At 43.3% G+C, this 23,437-nt stretch overlaps 2 protein-coding genes across 14 annotated transcripts in view; both read left to right on the top strand.

Annotated features, from left to right (window-relative positions):
- N4BP2L2 (NEDD4 binding protein 2 like 2) overlaps window positions 1-15,259 on the top strand; it is a 100,859-nt gene extending 85,600 nt beyond the window's left edge. For 4 of the 5 annotated variants that reach the window (XM_054446802.2, XM_054446800.2, XM_054446801.2 and 1 more), the window contains exons 7-10: window positions 3,871-5,609; window positions 9,213-9,298; window positions 11,664-11,708; window positions 15,079-15,259. In XM_054446802.2, coding sequence (XP_054302777.2) covers window positions 3,871-5,609; window positions 9,213-9,298; window positions 11,664-11,687 — 1,849 coding nt within the window. In that variant the 3' untranslated portion in view covers window positions 11,688-11,708; window positions 15,079-15,259. Of the gene's footprint in view, window positions 1-3,870; window positions 5,610-9,212; window positions 9,299-11,663; window positions 11,709-15,078 lie in introns of those variants that run through there. The other variant, XM_054446805.2, reaches the window with a different exon arrangement.
- Window positions 15,260-19,810: 4,551 nt separating this feature from the next.
- Window positions 19,811-23,437, top strand: part of N4BP2L1 (NEDD4 binding protein 2 like 1) — a 29,867-nt gene continuing 26,240 nt past the window's right edge. For 2 of the 9 annotated variants that reach the window (XM_054446810.1, XM_054446814.2), the window contains exon 1: window positions 22,222-22,564. In XM_054446810.1, coding sequence (XP_054302785.1) covers window positions 22,386-22,564 — 179 coding nt within the window. In that variant the 5' untranslated portion in view covers window positions 22,222-22,385. Of the gene's footprint in view, window positions 22,565-23,437 lie in introns of all 9 variants that reach the window. The other 7 variants (XM_054446812.2, XM_054446809.2, XM_054446808.2 and 4 more) reach the window with 7 other exon arrangements.

Below are 23,437 nucleotides of genomic sequence, written 5' to 3'. Positions count from 1 at the left end.
CTTAGAGATTCCTTTGATTAACTCTTAGCAAACTGCCTTAATAAATTGCCTGATCTCCCAGACTCTGATAGTTTACTTTTTAAGCCACCTTATTCTTTCATGGTCCAGTGTTTACTTCTCTGCAGGCATAGTGGGTTGTTAGAATTAGCAGGTCCTTCCCTAGAAAGCAGACTTAGGAGAAAACAACAACAACAACAAAAAGACATTAGCAGGTGCTTATTATCCTTTTCTGAAGCAGCCGATTGTAATCTGTGTAGAAAACAAAGGAACTCTTGGGGAGTATTAGAGAAGCCCTCTTTTTTTTTCACTTTCTGACCTCTTTTTTAAGGACAGATTAGCCTATTCTGAGCTGGACTTTGAGGGAACTGATTTACCAACCCTCTCTCCAAACCCATATCTTGCAGACTTTTATGTTGCAGTAAGTAACCACTTCATCCCTCTAATGAGGCCAATATCCTTGTACTCATACTTGATTCTTATCTTTTTCCTCATACCCTATATCTGATTTATTTTCAAATCTTGCTTATTTTTCCTTCAAAACAGTATCCAGAATGTGATCCCTTCTCACTGCCTCCACCCCATGAGTGAATTAACTCCAGGAGGAGTCACTTGTGCCTGTCTGTTGATCTCAGTTGTGGGCCATCTAGTCTGGCTTTCGCATTGCTCATATGCAGCCTTGACATGAGGGCAGATTAGGGAGAGAGGCTCCTGCTCCACAGTATCTCCTCTCACTTCCTCTTGTTGTTTCTTTTTTTATTTGATCCAGAGAAAGGAGAGGCAACAGGAGAAAAGTCTCAAGATACTATTAAGTTAGTGATAATAGGAGTCAGGGCCCAAGAACTGCTCTCATGAAAAGGACTCAACTCTTGCCAGCTGAGTATCTTCTGTTTATGCACATGTGAGGGTTTGAAAATGAGAGGAGGAAGAAAAAGAGAGAAGGAAATGTTTTGTACAATTTTCTCTTTAAATCGAGAGGCAGTGTTGCATAATGGTTAAAGAGTGTGGACTTTAGAGCGAATCAAACTAGGTCTGAACCTGCCACTAGCCATGTGACCCTAAGCACATTCTTCAACTTCTCTGTATATCAGTTGTCTTTGTAAGATGGGGTTAAAACTAGCCTTTGCCCTTACTTGATATGGTTTTGAAGATTAGGTGAGTTAGTACATGTAAAGCAATTAAACAGTCCCAATACATAATAAGTGTAACATCTTTTTTTAAAAGCCAATTTTCCAAGTACAATTGTAGACCTTAGTCTTTCTGATGGTATATGGAACTATAAACATTTTGGTGATGAAGTATATTTCAGTAACCGCATTTCCCTAGATTAGGGCTCTCTTTCTTTGTACAGTAGAGAGCTGTTCTGAGGGACAGTGACTACACATTAAGTGCATTAAACTCCACAGAATCACCAGTGCTGCAGTGAGTCTCTTACGTCCTTAGTATTTTACCATTTAATCAAATGAATAACGCAACAACAAACTCTATTTGTTCTTTTTCTGCTTGCCCTGCAACAGGATGGTTCACATTTGAGTAAAGACAGGGGAGTTTGTTTTCAGAATGACATACTAGTCTGCAGGATGAATTTCATAACTGACATTGCACCTTGGACTGCAACTAGGACTTTCACTGGAATCAGGTAGAACTGGCCATGAAGGAGAGTTACAACGACAGATAGCACTCTTTACTCAATATCCTTTTTATAGAGGCCCCATCACAACTGTTTCTAGGTACATTAGTGTTCCTTAGAGTATTTTCTAAACCAACATCTAGGAATGTGTAAACAAGAGCAGCAGCAATTAGTGACAAAGAACAAGATTTTCATGTGTCCTACCTATTGAAAATTGCCCAGCATATGGAATAAACCAGGCTAGCGGCTGGGGGTAGGTTTAATCTCATTTGTCCGATGCCCAGCCAATCAACTGACTATTCTCTTTTCCTCATCATCTCTTTCTTCTTCCAGGTTTGTTTGCTTGCTTTTCTATTCCTCTATCCTGGATTTTTCCCTCAGCGGTGTCAGTTGTCCTTCCCCTACTACATTTTACTGAGTCTTCATTGTCACCTTGACGCTGACTCTGATTATCCAGGATGAAAGACAGGATAACTAGATCTTTATATGCTAAATTAGAAAATTTCCTAAATCCTCCTTTCTCTCTTAGGATAAAATATTGTCTTCAGTTAAAGGGAGCTATGAACTTTCAGTGTGCTGGATGAAGCACCATTGTTCTTTTGGGTGGGATAATTTTTCCCTGGGCATTGCAGGATGGTTAGCTTCCCTGGCCTTAGGCCAAAATGCCTGGTATTAGTAATGTGTGGTAACACATTACCAGTCATTCTGACCACCCAAAATGCCTTTACACATTTCCAAGTACCCCACAGAGTAGTAGTGTAGTCTCTGGTTAGAACCACTACCATCTGGGCAATTAGCAGCATGCCACTCAAATACTGGACTCGACAGCTCATTATCAACCGTTCTTCATGTCTAGAGGAAACCTAGCTATTAAAGCCACTAAATTTGTCCCATTCTGAGACTGTAACAGCCACTTTTTAATTTTCAAAAGCTAAGATGTTAGGAGGTCCAAAATATTTACTGGTAAGTTTTATGTATACAGTCATGCACCATGTAACAAAATTTCAGTCAACAACAGAACATATATATGACAGTGGTCCCATGAGATTATAATACCATATTTTTATGTACCTTTTCTAAGTTTACGTATGTATGTATGTATGTATTTATTTATTTATTCAGATGGAGTCTTGCCCTGTCGCCCAGGCTGGAGTGCAATGGCACAATCTTGGCTCACTGCATCCTGTGCCTCCCAGGTTCAAGTGATTGTCCTGTCTCTGGCTCCCGAGTAGCTAGGATTATATGAGTGAACCACCACGCCCTGCTAATTTTTTTGTATTTTTAGTAGAGACAGGGTTTCGCCACACTGGCCAGGTTGGTCTCGAACTCCTGACCTCAGGTGATCCACCCACCTCAGCTTCCCAAAGTCATGGGATTACAGGCGTTAGCCACCATGCCTGGCCTCTAGATATGTTTATATACACAAATACTTACTAATGTTTTATAATTGCCTACAGTATGCAGTGTAGTAACATGCTGTACAATTTCTCAGCCTAGGAGCAATAGGCTATATTATATAGCCTAGGTGTGGTATAGACTACATCATGTAGATTTGTGTAAGTACACTCTATGATGTTAACACAGTGATGAAATTGCCTAATGACACATCTCTCAGAACATATCCTTGTTAATACATGCTTATATATGAAATATTTTCTTTAAGGAAAGTATTAGGTTTTTATAAAGTTATTGATTTATGAAATGATTATATGCACATTAGCTTTAACTTTCTCAAAGTGTACTCATTTTTAATGTGTAGGATTAAAGTATCTCTTTTTAAAAGTGATTTTAAATATAGTACAAAGTATGGCCAGCGCGGTGGCTCACGCCTGTAATCCCAGCACTTTGGGAGGCTGAGGCAGGCAGATCACCTGAGATCAGGAGTTCAGGACTAGCCTGGCCAACATGGTGAAACCCCGTCTCTACTAAAAATACAAAAAGATTAGACAAGCGTGGTGGTGGGCACCCGTAATACCAGCTACTTGTGAGGATGAGGCAGGAGAATTGCTTGAACCTGGGAGGCGGAGGTTGCAGTGAACCAAGATCACACCACTGCACTCCAGCCTAGGCGATGAAGCGAGACTCCATCTCAAAACAAACAAACAAACAAAAAGTATGTGCACACTTGAGAGTCTCTTGTACTAAAGGTTTTTAAACCTGCACATGAAGAGTATGATGTTATAGTTTGCTTTTGTTATACATGTAATTAAGTCATACATTTTCTTAATTCTTTGATATTTCAGAGAAAGAGTTTTGAAGAAAACTGGGCATAGGCTCAGAAAAACCAAACAGAAGAGGAACAGAAAAAGAAACAAAAAGCAGAACAGTCAGAATAAAATCATGGAGGAAAACTCATTAGAATTCTTAAGTGATCTTACACCAGGAGATCAGGACCCATCTCAGAGTGAAGAGGAAGACATTGAAAAGACCAGAAGAGAATCAGAATATCCCTTCATTGGTGGTCTACAAAGTCAAGTCGGAGATTTTGTGACTGGGTATAAAGAAAAAAGATGGAAAAATAAAGATCCTAAAGACAGTTTCCAAAACGTTATGTCTATAGTTGAATTGGACAACACACCAAAGAATTACCTCTCTAAGGAAGTTGATAACTTGTTTGTAAGTTTGTTACTGAGGCCAGATGAAATCTCCGTTACTTGTCCAATACTGACTCAAAACCTTTCCTATGTAACAACTGATGACTGCTCTGGCATGAAGGTAGAAAAGCATATTAGAGATAGGCATACCATAGCATTAGACACCCAGGACCTTTCTGCGGAAACTTCATGCTTATTTATGAAGAAGAGAGAAATAGTAAATAAAAGTCTCCCACATGAACCCATTCTGTGCCATCAACATGGAATCAGAATGTCAGATAAAGTTTTAAGAGAGGAACAAGTGTATGCAACTAAAATCAATCATTGGGCTTTTTTCACAACCAATTTATCTGATGAAGATTTACACCTGGGCTCTGACAGACAGCCCTATTTTGGTAGCTGGCCTGCAGGACCTCATAAGTTTATATGTGAACAGAGACCAAAAAAAGATAGAGCACGTAAGTTGGCTGGTCCTGACAGCAGGGGGCAATGGATTCAATTGATCTTCACTTCGGTGGCAGCATCAGAACCAGGAAACAATCCAGAAATATTGACAGACAAACTACTGGTAGGAAATGAAGATTTTTCACCTCCACCTGAAACTATGGATTCATTCATTGAAACAAACCTCTTCAGAAGCTGCTTACCTCAACCAGATATATCAGAGAATGCCTTAGAATCAACACAAAATAAGAAAAGGAGGAAGAAAACGATTTTCAATTTGGTACCAAATTTTAACTTATTAGGACAGAGTCACATCGGTGTAAAAGAAAGGGAGAAATATGACCTGTTAACAAAAAAACATGGACTAAAAATTACTTTGGGAGAAGAAAAAGATAGAATTTCAGAAAGGAACAGTGAAGAGGAGAATAAGCAAAAACTTATGACCTTTGATCATCATCCATTGTGGTTTTACCTTGATATTATCAAAGCTACCCCTTTAAATATTGGTGGACAGTGTTATTCTCATTGTCTGTCATTTAACAGACTAAGGTGCTCTGCATCTTTATACAAAAATTATATTCCTTCTTTTGTGCTACATAATATATCTAGTATTTGGAAGCCATCTTTTACAAAGAAGAAACTGTTTTTGACTTTCGAATCTCAGACAAGAGTAGGTAATAAACTAAATGATGCAGGGTTTATTTCTCCAGAAATTTTACATAGTCATCTTGATACTTCGTGCTCTTTGGGAGTCACTTCTGATTTTCACTTTTTAAATGAAAGGTTTGATGGAAAGCTGAAAAGATGGGAAGAACCTAAGCAATTACCAGCTGAGGACAGCCAAGACTTAACAAGCACTGACTATAGTTCCCTTGACCTACCATTATCACAAGGGTTTGCCTTTCAATTAGTAAAGCTTTTTGGATCTCCAGGCGTTCCAATGGGTAAGTCGTTTTCTTTTGCTAAAAGTAAAAGATCCAGTTTAACATATGTAAGTAATTTTGGAGGTGTTTCTACCTGGTGGTTAGTGATCTCATGCAGCTTATTAATCTCGTGATGCTTTTCAGCAGTGAGTGAGGATCCATAGCAAACGGTGCTTGATCTTCAAAGTCCCCACCCTTTGCTGTTGGTAGTCTTCATGTCTCCTTCAATGTCTTTGAGAACTTAGAATACTTGGGCTCTCAATTTCAATAGATACTGGGAAGAATGGAGGATGAAGCAGGCAAAAAGGGATTATGTAACCAGTAGAGATAGGCTGCTTTATTTATCGCTGTGTCTCCCAGGCTGTAGCGCAGTGGCGTGATCTCGGCTCACTGCAAGCTCCACCTCCCGGGTTCACGCCATTCTCCTGCCTCAGCCTCCCAAGTAACTGGGACTACAGGCGCCCGCCACCACGCCCGGCTATTTTTTTATTTATCTTTTTTTTTTTTTGTATTTTTAGTAGAGACAAGGTTTCACCGTGTTAGCCAGGATGGTCTTGATCTCCTGACCTCGTGATCCACCCACCTCGGCCTCCCAAAGTGCTGGGATTACAGGCGTGAGCCACCGCGCCCGGCCAAACGTTACTACTTTCTTTATTTTTATTTATTTATTTATTTATTTTTTGAGATGGAGTTTCGCCCTTGTCGCCCAGGTTGGAGTGCAATGTTGCAATCTCAGCTCACTGCAACCTCCACCTCCTGGGTTCAAGTAATTCTCCTGCCTCAGCCTCCTGAGTAGCTGGGATTACAGGCGCCCGCCACCATGCCCAGCTAATTTTTGTATTATTAGTAGAGACGGGGTTTCACCATGTTGGCCAGGTTGGTCTCCAACTCCTGACCTCAGGTGATCTACCCGCCTCAGCCTCCCAAAGTGCTGGGATTACAGGCCTGAACCACCACGCCACCAGAAAGGAAACTCTACTTTCTGCCTTTATTTTGTTTGACACGTGGCTCTTTCGTTTCTCATTCACTATTATGGCTCCCAAATACAACATTAGTAAATGTCAGATTGCAAAGATTACATGAAGGAAAGATATCTGAAATAGTTGAATTTACTTTTTAAAGGCAGTCTGAAAAGGATACTGAAGGGATGAGGTGGAAGCCTGACTAGTTGACTTAAAAGGTTCCTTCAGGCTCTTAAGGTTGTTATTTTGGGCTTGGATGTGGTGGCTCACACCTGTAATCATAGCACTTTGGGATGCTGAGGTGGGATGATTTCTCGAGGTCAGGAGTTTGAGACCAGCCTGGCTAACATGGCGAAAACATGCCTCTACTAAAAATACAAAAATTAGCCGGGTGTGGTGGCATGTGCCTGTAATCCTAGCTACTTAGGAGGCTGAGGCAGGAGAACCACTTGAACCTGGGAGGCAGAGGTCGCAGTGAGCCGAGATCACACCACTGCACTCCAGCCTGGGCGACCGAGCGAGTCTCCCTGTCAAAAAAAAAAAAAAAAAAAAAAAAAAAGATTGTTATTTTTGGAAACGAAAAAATCTACATGTGAATAAAACAAGCAAAAATGATTTTTTAATATTCCAACTAAATTTCTTTTTGGGCCAGCCACAGTGGCTCATGCCTGTAATCCCAGGACTTTGGGAGGCTGAGGCGGGTGGATCACCTGAGGTCAGGAGTTCGGACCAGCCTGGCCAACATGGTGAAACTCTATCTCTACTAAAAATACAAAAATTAGCCAGGAATTGTGGCACATGCCTGTAAACCTAGTTAGGAGGCTGAGGCAGGATAATTGCTTGAACCTGGGGGGCGGAGGTTGCAGTGAGCTGAGATCGCACCACTGCACTCCAGCCTGGGCGATAGAGTAAGACTCTTTCAAAAAAAAAAAAAATTGTCTTCAATCATAAGCGTATATAAGATAATGTCTTTATGATATTTATCCCAGCTTTTCCTTATCTGTAACTCAATAGCTGATATTTTCTAGTGCTGTTCCTTGGGGACAGAAGCTGTAAGACTCAAGAGGCCAAAGCTCCAATTTTTGCAGTTCTCCTGTATCTTCTGTTGTTCCATACGTCTCAGGGTTCCTTAGGGACCCACTCCGTCTCAAAGCTTGTCATCCTGAGTTTTTTAGCTTGGCTTCTAAGCTTCTGATGTTCCAGATAAATTTGGTCCCACAGCTGAGACCAAAGATTGACTAAGTCCTAGGGCCAAGGAGTCATAATTATCAACCTGCTCTTGGGGCTCTGGCATCATATTTATCGTATTTGTAAACTTTGTGAATAACTACATCTTGACTATTTGCTGTAATTTTTCTTTTTCTTTTTTTTTATTTTTTTTTTGAGACGGAGTCTCGCTGTGCCACCCAGGCTAGAGTGCAGTGGTGAGATCTTGGCTCACTGCAACCTCTGCCTCCCGGGTTCAAGCAAGTCTCCTGCCTCAGCCTCCCAAGTAGGTGGGATTACAGGCACCCGCCACTGTGCCTGGCTAATTTTTTTTTTTTTTTGTATTCTTAATAGAGATGGGGTTTCACCATCTTGGCCACGCTGGTCTCCAACTCCTGACCTCGTGATCCACCCACCTCGGCCTCCCAAAGTGCTGGGATTACAGGCGTGAGCCACCACGCCCAGCCTATTTGTTGTAATTTTTCTACCCGCCTACTTACACCAAAGAAACATACCAATTTTTTTCAAAGTAAATGCATTTGCTTTCGGGAGCTTTAAGTGATAACTGAAGACATTTTAGATCTGGGATCTTAGTCCAAGGTCCATATTCTGAAATTGTATGTAAAATTTTGGGAGTTATTTTGTGCTATTTTTGGGGGGGAATGTCCGTAGATTTTATCAGCTCCTCAGAGGAGTCTATGATGCAAAAAGATTAGCAATCACTGCCTTAGAGGGGCACCAGAATGCATCAAGACACTATTGTGAAAAGATTCTATGCCTCCTCTTACCTTGAGTGCGCGATGTCGTCATAATCAACAATGATCAAGCATCCGTTAATTAAACTTCAGAAAGCTTTTTAAAGGAAATAGACCTCATTCATCAAATAGCTTACCTTCTAAATTGGGAGACAAAACTAACATAAAATAAAATTAGTGCATATAGAAAATATAACTGTTAAGCTTATGAATATTTTATGAGTGACATTAATAGTGCTAAAAGGATTGTAGAAGAGAATTTGAGGTTATAGTTTTCTCTGGAATGCCTTCCATGTGGAAGTGCATTATAAGCCCTGTTTGTACAAGGGAGAAAGAATGTAGCTTGAAAGAAAAACAGAGGGAAAGAATTTCATATTTGGAAATGGCATGTACTTGAAAGAGATAAAGAGAAAACCATAAGTAGAGGCTATGAAGCGATTTGTTTGGATAGATTGGACAAGCCAAGCTCATGGTCAGTGGCCTTGCAAATAAGGCAAGAACTCAAATGAATCCTAGTATTGGAGTCTGGATAGTGTTTACTAATTGAGATCTGAGACAAACTCCAGCTTTAGACATCAGCGAAATATCTTTAAAACCAGACTTTTAATGGTATAGTGAGTTAGAGATCAGGTTTGCATGTCTTCACAGTTAGGGTAAAAATCTGTGTGACATTAGAGATTAGTTCTTTCTTTTTTTCACAGAATCCTTGTTGCCTGATGACTATGTGGTTCCCCTTGACTGGAAGACACTAAAGATGATCTACTTGCAGTGGAAGATGTCAGTGGAGGTATATATGTGTGTGTGTGTGTGTGTGTGTGTATATATATTTTTGTTGTTGTTGTTGTTGTTTGAGACGGAGTTTCACTCTTGTTGCCCAGGCTGGAGTACATTGGCATGATCTTGGCTCACCACAACCTCCACCTCCTGGGTTCAAGTAATTCTCCTGCCTCAGCCTCCCTAGTAGCTGGGATTACAGGCATGTGCCACCACACCCAGCTAAGTTTTTGTATTTTTAGTAGACACAGGTTTTCTCCATGTTGGTCAGGCTGGTCTCGAACTCCTGACCTGAGGTGATTTGCCTGGCTTGGCTTCCCAAAGTACTGGGATTACAGGCATGAGCCACCACACCTGGCCAGTGGAGGTATATTTTTATGGCTTTCAAATAGAAACCACTGTTCTATTCTCTACTTCTGTGAGATTAACTTTTTAGATTTCATATATGAGTGAAATCATGCAGTATATATTTTTCTGTGTCTGGCTTATTTCAATTAACATAATTTCTTCCAGGTTCATCCACGTTGTTGCAAATGACAGGATTTCATTCTTTTTTATGGCTGAATATTATTCCATTGTACAAGCTATGGTGTTCATTGCACAGCAGGGTGACTATAGTTAACTATAGTTAACAATAATGGATTATATATTTCAAAATAGCTAGAGGAGAGGATTTTGAATGTTCTGACTACAAAGAAATAATAAATGTTTGAAGTCATATATATGCTGATTACCATGATTTGATCATTACACAGTGTACACATGTATCAAAATACATTGTGCTCATAAATATGTACAATTATTATGTCAATAAAATTTTTAAAATTATGGAATAAAAAAAATTTATCAAACTTGAGAGAAGTGCTACATACCTTAAATTAGAAAAAGGATATATATGGATGGGGATGAGTGGATAATATAGGCATGTTTTCTTTCAATTAGTCCCAAAGAGAAGGTTGCATTTAATTCCCTAACTTTGTGGAGGAATATACAGGTATAAGGACTCACTGGGGATGACTAAGGCGCCCACTGTAGGTGAGTCCTTTATTCTTCATTACATCTTTTCTCCTGTCCAGCCCTCAGTCTTATCCATTATGAGAGAGTAACAGCTACAAATTAGATTTGTAGTTACTTGACTTGGAAGCACCTTCCTGTTGTTGTGATCTGTGGTCCACAGTGATAGACGTCACTATTCTGAGGGCTGTTCATTTTCCAGGTAGCTGGAGGAGGACTGGCTTGGAAGGTTAGAAGGATGATAGAAAATCTGGAAAAGCCAGTACTTCACCTAACCTAGTGGGGGTGGCTGGGGTTCTGTTCACATTAGTTGGTTATTATTTAAATGTGTCCAGAGGCAATGCTAATAGGTGCATTTTGAAATGAATAGTAAAATCAAAATTTAGTAAATCATTCTAGAACTAATAGTTCAAGACAGTAGGTATTTCTTAAGTGTTCTCATAAACACCTCTATGGGCAAAGTAGACTCATTTTGTCTGTCCATTTAATAAAACCAAATACATTTTTCCTCAACTTCTTGTTTCTCCTTATTCCCCATGGAGACATTATTGCCACTTAAAACACACATACAGACACACAGAGCAATATTTTAAATGTTTAAATTGACATTTGTGGCCAGGCGTGGTGGCTCATGCCTATAATCCCAGCATTTTGGGAGGCCAAGTTGGGTGGATCACTTGAGGTCAGGAGTTCGAGACCAGCCTGGCCAACATAGTGAAACCCTGTCTCTACTAAAAACACAAAAAAATTAGCCATGTGTGGTGGCACTTGCCTGTAATCACAGCTACCTGGGAGGCTGAGGCAGGAGAATCACTTGAGCCCAGGAGGCGAAGGTTGCAGTGAGCCAACATTGTGCCACTGCACTCCATCCTGGGCGACAGAGCAAAACTCTGTCTCTAAATAAATAAATAGATAGATAGATATTAGATATTTATAGGTGTTTTCTTTCTTTCTTTCTTCCTTTCTTTTTTTTTTTTTTTTTTTGACAGTCACACTCTCTCACCCAGGCTGGAGTGCAGTGGCGCGATCTCAGCTCGCTACAACTTCTGACTCCCAGGTTCAGGCGATTCTCCTGCCTCAGCCTCCCAAGTAGCTGGGACTACAGGCATGCACCACCACACCCAGCTAATTTTTGTATTTTTAGTAGAGACAGGGTTTTGCCATGTTAGCCAGGCTGTTCTCAAACTCCTGAGCTCAGGTGATCCACCCACCTCGGCCTCCCAAAGTGCTGGGATTACAGGCGTGAGCCACTGTTATATTTCTTTTGTCATTTTAGGAGTGTCCCTACATGAGTAAAATGACAGTGCAAACTTAACTCCAATGCCAAATATTAATATTTTATGTATTTTAATTATAATTTCTAGAAAAGACAGAAGAAGATTGGTTGAAAAATGAAAATTCCTTGAACTGTAAGTATGACTTATTCTAGAGACCTCTGTTTGATCATAAAATAGTTAATCTTGACATTATTTGTTTGTAATAGCTCATATGTATTATAGCACGACTGGAGAGTAAAATACAAAAAATGAAGTTTGTCACCATAGCAACCTTGTGTGCTATTATACATGTGATGTTTTTATTTCCTTTAAGTGTAGATCTTTTTTGAAATACAGCAAAGCTTAGATTGTTGCTCCCAAATTTATTTTCCCACTTTATTGGTTAGAACATATTTTACAACATTCTATCAACACACAATTTATGAGACATTTCCCCTCTTGGGTTGGTATGTGATGAGGGCTGGGAATTAGGGATGTAGGTTCTATTTAAATATTAGATTCTCTAGGAAAAGAGGTAAAACATATAGACAAACTCATGTTATGTTTTAAACTTATCAAGCTGACATTAAAATAAACACATTGCATTTTTTTTTCAAATGCCTAAATTATGAAATAAACACAGCTGCTACGATTTCAGTGCATATATGTCTGCATTTGATAAGAATTGAATGCACTATGCATTTACCATATGTTTTTTCATTTTAACTTATTTCTAAGAATATTCTAGTTTCCATTTCTCAACTAGAAATACATGTATACCCTGTAAAAATGTTTTTTGTTTGTTTTAATCCTGCTTCCCCTGAAAGAAGAGAAAGAACTGAAGATTTGGGAGAGGAGTTTAGAGATTTGCAGGGGCCACTAGAAAAATGTGGGATAAATATGGTACAGGAGGAGATAAGAGACAATGAGGAATTCCAGAGGAAGGAAGTGAAGACATTCATTCAATTATTCAGCAAATGTGGCCAGGTTTGGTGGCTCATGCCTATACTCCCAGCACTTTGGGAGGCCGAGGCAGGCAGTTCACCTGAAGTCAGGAGTTCGAGACCAGCCTAGCCAACATGGCAAAACCCCGTTTCTACTAAAAATACAAAAATTAGCCAGGTGTGGTGGCAGGTGCCTGTAATCCCAGCTACTTGGGAGGCTGAGGCAATAGAAATGCTTGAACCCGGGAGGCAGAGGTTGTGGTGAGCTGAGATCGCCCCACTGCACTCCAGCCTGGGTGACAGAGCGAGACCCCACCTCAAAAAAAAATTATTCAGCAAATGTTTATTGAGGTGCCTCATGTCAGACACTGAAGATATAGCAGTAAAAACACCCCTGCCCTCATGGAGTTTATGTTGTAGAGATTTGATTTAACGCCATAGCATGTTGGGCAAGGACTTGGCTGAATGAGCCTCTAGCCTACCTCTGACTAAAGTTAGATTATAGTGAGTGAAGTTCCCCTAGATGGCCCCAACATGAGGAGACACCAGTACAAGCAGCATGCAGCAAGCATGGATATATTTTCCTGTGGCCAATTTCAGGAGTCTTTTCTGTCTGCTAAAATTGGTAGATTTCTATCAAGGACATTTTGCAACCATAATTTTGATTTTCATGATGATCTCCCACATGTATCCTAAACTGTCGGGTCTTCTCACAGAGCATTCTACCCTTAATTATTATTTTTTTGTTTTTAGGGAATTTTATGAGTGCTATAGCTATGTGCAGATTTTTTTACTATTTTATTGAGAAAGGGCATCCTGTTTTATGTTTGGCATTAAGTACTGACCAGTCTGTCTCAAGGGGTAAACAGAAATTTAGAAAGAGGGAAATAGGAGAATCTGGTTGGCTCTGGGAGCCACAAGTCGGTGCCCATTTACAAATATTCTCCCTGCTGGTTGCCAGGGTGTTTAATGTCATGGCACTCCTTTATGGCAGTGGGGCAGGGTGATAGGAAGAGGATGGGTCCCCATCTTCAGGCTCCTCCTGACTAGCTGTGTGTGACCCTAAACAGAGGACCCTTCTCAGAGTCTCAGTTTCTTAATCTGTAAAATTTTTATCTTTTAAATGAGGATTAAATGAAATAACTTTGCAAAGTTATTAAATGAAAAAACTGGCCGGGCATGGTGGCTCATGCCTGTAATCCTAGCACTTTGGGAGGCTGAGGTGGGCGGATTTCCTGAGCTCAGGAGTTCGAGACCAGCCTGGGCAACACGGTGAAACCCTGTCTCTACTAAAATACAAAAAAAAAAAAAAAGAAAGAAATTAGCTGGATGTGGTGGCACACACCTGTAATCCAAGCTACTTGGGAGGCTGAGGCAGGAGAATTGCTTGAACCCGGGAGGTGGAGGTTGCAGTGAGCCGAGATCACACCACTGCACTCCAGCCTGGACGACAGAGCAAGACTCCATCTCTACAAACAAAACAAAACACAAAAAACTGTGCAAAGTATGGAGCCTAGTGCCTGAAAAATAACAGACTCATAATAAGAGTGAATTCCCTTCCCCTAAATACTGCCTTGGATTAAAGCATTGATTTTCTTTTTTTCTTTTCTTTTTTTTTTTTTTGAGACGGGGTCTTGCTCTTGTTGCCCAGGCTGGAGTGCAGTGGTGCGATCTCGGCTCACTGCAATCTCTGCCTTCCTGGGTTCAAGCGATTCTCCACCTCAGCCTCCCAAGTAGCTGGGATTACAGGCGCCCACCACCATGCCCAGCTAATTTTTTGTTTGTATTTTTAGTAGAGACAGGGTTTCACCATGTTGGCTAGGCTGGTCTGAAACTCCTGACCTCGTGATTCACCTGCCTTGGCCTCCCAAAGTGCTGGGATTACAGGCATGAGCCACTGTGCCCAGCCTTTTTTATTATTATTATTTTTTTGAGATGGAATCTTGCTCTGTTGCTCAGGCTGGAGTACAGTGGCTCACTGCAACCTCCACCTCCCAGGTTCAAGCGATTCTCCTACCTCAGCCTCCTAAGTAGCTGGGATTACAGCCCGCCACAACACCCAGCTAATTTTTGTATTTATTATTTTAGAGACAGGGTTTTGCCATGTTGGCCAGGCTGGTCTTGAACTCCTGACCTCAGGTGATCTGCCCAACTCGGCCTCCCAAAATGCTGGGATTACAGGGGTGAGCCATTGTGCCCGGCCAAAACATTGCCTTTGAAATGCTCTCTGGCAAAATAGAAATTGTGTTGTTTAGGAGAGGAACATATTGGCCCAGTAAACATGTTAACACATTTGCATGAATTAGTGCATTTATTTTTAATTTTTTGTAATGTACATAGCTGGATCCTCAGGAAATGGGATCTAGAACAAGTTTCAGCTGAAGGACAGGGAGTTGGGAAATGTCAGGGAACAGGCTCTTGAATGAGGCAGGACTAAGCAGTGTGGACTGTGGGGACAGCTGTGAAGTCCTGGATGCCAGGGGAGTGGCATAATTCAGGAAGTAAAGGCTGGGAACCTGAAAACAAACTGTTCATGTCACATGTTTTCTGGTCTTGTCTGGGCTTGTGTTTGCTTGTAGTTGAGTTCTGCTGTCTTCATGGTACTGCTGAAGATGATGATCACGGAGAAAAGTCAGAGTGCTCAGTGCCAACCCAAGGGATTCTTTCCAGAGACATACCCATTGGATACCAAAATTAGTTTGGATAATCTGTTCAACCATTCTTGATAAGTTATCTGAATAATAAAAAAACTCAACAGAGGAGGTAACAATTTGAACATTTTATTGTCTAATTTGAAGATGTATGCCATACTTTAATTTGTTTGACAGAAGGAAGTAAGGCACAGAAAACTTGAGTACCTTATTTTTAAAACTGCATTAGGATTAAAAGGTTAGCCCCTATATCCCAGTATTGGTCTGAGATCCCATTTCTAGAATTCTGAAATCCAAAAAACTCTGAAAATCAATAGTTATTTTTCCAAATGTATTCATTGTGGTAAAATACACCAATATAAAATTTACCATCTTAACCACTTTTAAGTGTGTTATAAATACATTCATGCTACCATCACTAGCATCCATCTCTGGAACTCTTCTCATCTTGCAAAACTGCAATTCTATACCCATTAAACAATGACCCATTCCCCTTTCCCCCTTCCCCCTTCCCCCTTCCTCCTTTCCCCTTCCCCCTTCCCCCTTCCCCCTTCCTCCTTTCCCCTTCCCCCTTACCCCTTCCCCCTTCCCCTCAGCCCCTGGCAACCACTGTGTCTGTTTTTTAAATAAGTTTGACATTAAAACTAAGTTTGCAGCCAAACCTGACCCAAATACAAGCTGGGCACTGTGGCTCACGCCTGTAATCCCAGCGCTTTGGGAGGCTGAGGCAGGAGGATCACTTGAGCCCAGGAGTTTGAGACCAGTCTGGGCAGCATGGTGAAACCCCATCTTTACAAAAAATACAAAAATTAGCCAGGTGTGGTGGCACGCACCTGTAGTCCCAGCTACTCAGGAGGCTGAGGTGGGGATGATCGCTTGAGCATGGGAGGCAGAGATTGCAGCGAGCCAAGAAAAAAAAAAAACCTGACCCCAAAAGGTAGGCAATTAATTTTACTCCTTATTTATCCCACTTGGAATGTATAAAGTATATTCATATATTTCATTGCAAACATATTAATGTGTTGAACTACAGAGGTCTGTGCCACACCCCACTGGGAATATAGGATAATATACAGTACTATTACCTTTAAACAACAAACACTTTCTGAATTCTGAAGTATATCTGACCTCTACAATTTTGGTTAGGGATTGTGGGACTTGTACTATACTAGAAGTTACTAATACTATTTTTTATTCAGTTTTAGTTTAGTTGTACTTAATAAACTTAAAATGTGAAAATTCATATTTACAAAATATAAATTAAGGAGTGACTACACACTATTCAACATGTAGACATTAACTTAATCCCCATTTGCAGAAAGAGAGCCCCGGGTCTTATCTTACCCTACTTCTCCCAGATCTTCTGTCTAATCTTCTCGAAGGAGCAAACCTCTAGGCCTGGGGACGGGCAGGCAGCTGCTTAGGGTATGGACATTTGTTTGTTAAACAGACTTGCAACTGCCCTTCTGGTGTAGAGCCCCACCTCCAAACCTTCCAGTTTCTGAGATTTAGGGTTTATGCTGCGTAATTTGTGTTGTTTCTTGGCTGTCTATAAATCAGAGGATTTTTTTTTTGGCCGAATCAATTAACACTTGGCCTTTTGCTCTCCAGTTTCCAAAATTTTGTTGCTGTGATCTCTCCCTCTTCTTGATGCTTAAAGCAAAAATAGTCACAAAACAACCCCTCCCGCTAAACAAGAAAATAGCAGAAGCCAAACCAGCCCTTTACATTCTAGCAGGGTTTCAGAGAGGAAGTAGAAATCGAATACTTGTGTTTAATCTGTCATCTTTATTGGGAATTTAGTGCTGCATTTAAGTTATCTCAGTGTTTTCCTTATGTCCATTTTGTACAGTTTTATGTTTCTTTCTCCACTAAACTGTGGGTCTCTTCCGGACAGACACAGTGATCTTCAGTGTTTGTTGAATTCTGCAGGCTCCTAGAGGCTTTATCAAATTAGACTTGCCTCTGGCCCAGGATGGGATGGTTTCAAGGCAGATCTGACTAGTTTAGGGTTTGAAGCATAGAGAGCTGGGGAAGGATCTTGGCATCTGGCAAATTCTTGCTTTCTTAGGGGCCTTCCACAGCAAAGCATTTGTGGCTTTCTAGTGAATATATTAGAATCCACACCATCATGATGATACCCAAGAGTGGTATTCAAAACATTTGACAATGGGTGGTGTGGGCAGGACTGGTTGTGGAGCACTTTTATGCTGTACTGATGCATACCAGCTGAACAGCCACCCAGGCTTGTACTTGGGTTCCAGAAAGCCCCCAGCTCTCTCCAGCCCCTGCCTTCATGACCTTACCCTAATTTCCAGAATGGAGCAGTAGAGAAATGGGTTTGGGCTCCTCTCCTCCCTCCCAGACTCCCTCCCTGAAGCTCATACCGAGTGTCCCTGTACACTGTGGCAAATATAGGTACTGTGGAAATAGGAGACCCGGTCTTCCCCTTTGGGGAGGAGTCCGACACCAAAAAGAGGGATGGAATGCAGAAAGCAGTGTGGGGCAGAGTAATCAAAATCAGCCTTATCTAGGGAATATTTCTGTGTTGGAAATATCCAGACTTATCTAAGGCCATTAGAGCCCTGGACGTTTCCCTCTGCCAATTTGGCTAAGCTGACATCTTTCCCATTGCTTTTCTTCCCTTGTGCCCCTTCCCCTAGCCTCTTCCTGCTTCCCAAAGCCTCCATCAGGCTTCAAGGGGAAGGATGATGGAAGAGCCAGGAAAGAGGCAGTGTTGGGGGAGGGGGAGACAAAGTCCCCCTCTGACTGGCTGGATCCTACATTTCCATCTGAATCTGGCAGAAGGTCCTAAACAGATCAGAAGCCCATCATAGAAATGGCTAAGCGGGCAAAGGTAGATTTCTTTCCTGTCCTCTCAATTCATACATCGCTTATATATATGTAACAAGATGAATAAGTATGTATATAAAACTAATTTACATTTTTGAGTGAATTTTTAAAAATCAGAAAAAAAGTTTTTCTGGACATAGTACTAGAGAGACTTGGGAAAGCTCCTACTATAATATTTATCAAGATTCTATTATGTTAAAAGGTCTTTGGTTACACTATGTTGGAAGCTTCATCTTGGTTTCAGACTTTCTGCTATTTTGGCATCCCTGGGCAGGAGAACCTGAGGCTGATAGTTTTTGTTTGTTTGTTTGTTTGTTTGTTTATACAGTGTCTTGCCCTGTTGTCCAGGCTGGAGTGCAGTGGTGCAGTCATAGCTCACTGCAGCCTGGAACTCCTGAGCTCAAGTGATCCTCCCATCTCAGCCTCCCCAGTCTGGGATCACAGATGTGTGCCACAATGCCTAATTTTTAACTTTTAAAAATAGAGATGGGGTTGTGATGGTTAATACTGAGTGTCAACTTGATTGGATTGAAGGATGCAAAGAATTGATCCTGGAGATTAACATCTGAGTCAGTGGGCTGGGAAAGGCAGACTCACCCTTAATCTGGGTAAGCACCATCTAATCAGCTACCAACATGGCCAGTATATAAAGCAGGCAGAAAAATGTGAAAAGGCTAGACTGGCTTAGCCTCCCAGCCTACATCTTTCTCCCACACTGGATGCTTCCCATCCTCGAACATCAGACCCAAGTTCTTCAGCTTTGGGACTCAGACTGGCTTCCTTGCTCCTCAGCTTACAGATGGCCTATTGTGGGACCTTGTGATTGTGTGACTTAATACTACCTAATAAACTCCATATATATCTCCTATCTATCTATCTATCTATCCATCCATCCTATCAGTTCTGTCCCTCTAGAGAACCCTGACTAATACAGTAGTCTTGCTGTGTTGCCCAGGCTGGTCTCAAACTCCTGACCTCAAGTGATCCTCCTGCCATAGCCTTCCAAGGTTCTGGGATTACAGACCTGAGCCACCATGCCCGGCCACTGATGGATTGCTAAGCATTCCAAGTCCAGGGTTATTTGGAGCTCTAGGTTTGAGGGTTACATTCCTGGTTTCCACTAGCTCTTCCTTCACACCTTCTTACTTTTCCACATCTTGTTAAACAGTGATAGTTACAGAAAAGTTTCAATGTTTCTTCATTTGCCAAAAATGGTGTTTATAAGGTTATTTTCTTTATGTCCATGATAGTAATGGTTTCTAGTGCAGCAAAGTGAGATCGTGCTGGCTCTGTTTATGTTACTCCCTTACATTAGCACGATCTTGTTCAGCCTTATTTTTATCTATTTATTTGTTTATTTATTTATTTATTTTTGAGACGGAGTTTCACTCTTGTTACCCAGGCTGGAGTGCAATAGCGCGATCTCGGTTCACCGCAACCTCTGCCTCCCGAGTTCAAGCAATTCTCCTGCCTCAGCCTTCTGAGTAGCTGGGATTACAGGAATATGCCACCACGCCTGGCTAATTTTGTATTTTCAGTAGAGACAGGGTTTCTCCATGTTGGTCAGGCTGGTCTCGAACTCTCGACCTCAGGTGATCTGCCTGCCTTGGTCTCCCAAAGTGCTGGGATTACAGGCGTGAGCCACCGCACCTGGCCTGTTCAGTCTTAAGTTTTAATAAATCCCAAACTCAGGATTATCTTTTAAGAAAATAGTTGAGGTTCATATACAATTATCAAGCACCTTCTGAATATCAGGCTGATACTGTGTTACAGCCTGGGCTGACAAGGATAAATAAGACACTACCCCTGCCCTCTCACTTCCTCTAGTGAGAGGAAACAGATACCCAAAGTTTACTTTAAACTGTGGTTTTGAGGAATACATTGGGGAAAATAGAACTTGTTGACTAGTTAAATGTCAACTAAAGAAAAGTGAAAGGAAAGTGTGTAGGACCGTCTCCAGGTACTGCTGACCATGTGATCCTCCTTGAAACTCCCTCCCTGGGCTTCCCTGCATCTTTCAGTGTTCTGTTTAATTGTTGGTCATTCAATTGTCCTCTCCTCTGCTAGATCCACTTGAGGTCACAGTCCTTAAATGCCGGTGTCCTCAGGACCCCTTCCTCAGCTGTCTTCTCTCTTCTTTATCTCCTCATAGGGGAAAGGATTTCCAAAGCTCTGAGCTCAGCCCCCTCTCCTAAGGAGCACACTCATGTTTCCTGGCATCTGTTAGATAGCTCTACTTGCCACAAGCCCTGTGCTGAAACCCCTACCCAGAAAGCTGCGTTGTCTTCCTGCAGCTGCTGCCTGGGACCTCTTAACAGAGGGAATGGAAGTGGACGGATGCTTATGCAGCCCTGTCCAGTAGGAATATAATGCCGGCTACGTATGTAACTTAAACTCTCTAGGAGCCACAATGGAAGATAAAAATAAATGAAATTAATTCTAATAATATATTAACCCAATATACCCAGCACACCATTTCAACATATAACCAATATAAAAAAAATTTTAATATTTCTTTTTTCATACTGAGTCTTCAAAATTCAGTGTGTATTTTTTAAATTTTACTTTGTGTTTTTTAGGAGACAGGGTCTTGCTCTGTTATCCAGGCTCGAGTACAGTGTTACCATCATAGCTCACTGCAGTCTCAAACTCCCTGGCTCAAGTGATCCTCCCACTTCAGCCCCCCAAGGAGCTAGGACTACAGGCACACACCACCACAACCTGGCTAATTTTTGAATTTTTGGTAGATACAGGGTCTCACTATGTTGCCCAGGCTGGTCTCAAACTCCTAGCCTCAAGTGATCCTCCTGCCTTGGCCTCCCAAAGTGCTGGGACTACAGGTGTGAGCCACTGCACCGGGCCCAGGCACAGCGTGTTTGCAGTAGCCACATTCCAAGTGCTCACTAGCCACATGTGACCAGTGGCCCCCATATTAGCCAGTGCAGGTTAAAATGAAAAAGGTAGCATGTGAGGCTGGGCAAATTATGATAGGATACAGAGATTGTGTCACTGTTTTTACGATTCATGTATATTTTCTGTTCCTTATGGGTTCCCTCCTAATATTTAGAGGTCTTTGAAATTTCATTGTTTCTTAGCAGTGCTGAGAAGAATGAAGAAAGTATTCTTCCTCCACACTGGGAATGGATTTTCAAGGGAGAGCAGCTCATCTCCCACTCCGCCCTAACCCATCCCTAGAGGGAAATCCCAAGGGGAAGGGGAAGTTCTCAGCACAGAGCCCCTCCCCACTTGGATAGTCCCTTCCTAAAAGCTAACTGTGAAATCTCTGGATTTTGTTTTAGAAGGAAATCACACTTTTTTCATAGTTCCTTTTCACAATTTTAGTATCTTAGCTGCCAGAAATAGAATTTATTACTTTACAATAATTATTATAGCCAAAGCCACCATATATTCTGCATTTCCCAGGATGGTGTCAATTTTGAATGTTGTTTCTTTCAGGCAGGCATGGTGAATTTTGGTTCAGAAAACAGGATCACTCTGTCACGCTCTTGAGGGTGAACTGTTGGAGAGTCACTGTGGTGATCAACCAATGGGTGCTCCCTAGTTCCTGGAACTGAGAACTTCAGTCTGGATACTTCTCTATAAATGGTTTCGGTAGACTCTGCCACTTTCCCCGGGGATCTGAAAGAGTTCTCCAAGAAGCCCCCACTTCTCAGGCGGCAACAGGGCAGGTACCTGGGCGGTAGCCCTTATGCTACTGTTCATAAATCAATCTGAGTTTTATGGGTGCTTTTTCTGAGGAAGGAGAGATTTAAAGTTATGTAGCGGCAACAAAGCTTTCTAATAATATTTTTGGCAGGCTGCTAAAGATGAAACAAGAAAAGATACAAGCCCTGGGAGAGTGGTGATAGCCCTTGGGACGCCAGCCAGATGTTGGTGCTCACAAATCGGGGGAGACAATGGCCTTTACTGTTGCCATTTACAATGCCGGGCAGCTCATTAATCATCAGCTAAAATGATTTCACTTTCAGGGTCTAGGCAGGTCGGGGCTGGGGTTGGGGAGGGCTGTGGCAGGAGGCCTGGAAGCCAGGCCGGGGAAGTGTCCCAGAGACCCACTAGACGGGGCCCCTCCCCTCCGCTGCCTCAGGGCAAAGGGCACCAGGAGGCGGAGCAGGGGTCGAGGTGGGAGTGGGTGCATCACCCTTGTTTTCCGGGCTGTGAGGCTCCCAGCGTCCCCAGCTTTCCAGGTAGGGACGCCCCCTCCCACGCAGCACGGTTCCGGCGGGTGGAAAGGAGGGGCTGGGCTCCCAGCGCCCGCCCCTCTATCCATCACATGGCCGGAGAGTCACAAAAACAACAGCTTTGGCCAAGACCGTGACTTCAGGAAAGGGAACCCGGGGCTCTCGCAGCCAGCCCTCCTGCCCATGGAGGACAGTTTCCTTCAATCTTTTGGGAGGCTGAGCCTCCAGCAGCAGCAGCAGCAGCAGCGGCAGCGGCCGCCCCGGCCGCCCCCGCGGGGGACACCTCCGCGCCGCCACAGCTTTAGGAAACACCTCTACCTCCTGCGAGGCCTCCCGGGCTCCGGGAAAACTACACTGGCCAGGTAATGACAGCGGTCTGGGCGCCGGTGCACGGGCCCGGGGCCACCAAGCGCCCCGGCCGAGCGCGCCCCTGCCCCGAGCCGCTCCCGGGCGCCACTTGCGCCCCCGCCGCGGGTGCCTGCCGCGGCCCCGGCCCCAGCCCCAGCCCAAGCCTGAGCCTGGCAGCGCGGGGAGCCCGAGCCGCCTCCCTCGACCCCTGAGGCCGCTGCCACCCCTGGCGCCTGGGGGTGCGGGCGCGGAGAGGAGGGAGCTCGTCCTGTTTGTTTCCCGCCGCGCTGTCCCGGGGGGGACAGATTCCCGTACTGCGCCTCGCGCAAGCCCCGGCGGCCCCGGCCCCTTCCCCGCCGCCGTGCCCCGCCTGGGGCCAGCCGGGCCGAAGCAGCCTTCACCGCCCCCAGCCTCCCCAGCCCCAGGTCGGGAGGGACTCTTCTTCGGGAAAACCTGGTGGCGACTGCAGAGAAAACCGCCGGGCCCCGCTGGCGCGCAGGCGGCCGCCACAGTGCGTCAACAGGCGCTGTAACCCGAGCGCATAAACGAGGGGTCCGGGGGCGGGGGCCCGGGGCGGCCGTGGCCGTGGCAGTGGCCCGGGGCTCGCAGCCCGCTTTGAAAATCTGGCGAAGTCGGGGAGCCTGCGTTTGCTTTGGCAGCTGCGAAGGCGCACAGGTGCACGGGGGCGGGGGGCTGGCGGCGCCACCACCGACCGTCATTGACAGAGCCTCGCCATGGGCGCCCAAATTCGTTCACTTGCGAATTGCGTAAGCGGCCCTCCCTGTACCCAGCCGCTGGGAATTACGCGGGCTCGTGCCTGTGGCCACCTTGCTAGGCCCTACCGCTCCAGCCTGAACTCCCACCGCTCCCTGCCTTGCGCTTGATGT

The sequence above is a fragment of the Pongo pygmaeus genome, chromosome 14 (genome assembly GCF_028885625.2).
Source record: "Pongo pygmaeus isolate AG05252 chromosome 14, NHGRI_mPonPyg2-v2.0_pri, whole genome shotgun sequence".
Lineage (NCBI taxonomy): Eukaryota > Metazoa > Chordata > Mammalia > Primates > Hominidae > Pongo > Pongo pygmaeus.
Note: the sequence above shows the minus strand (reverse complement) of the source record. Positions and strands in the feature narration are given on the sequence as shown.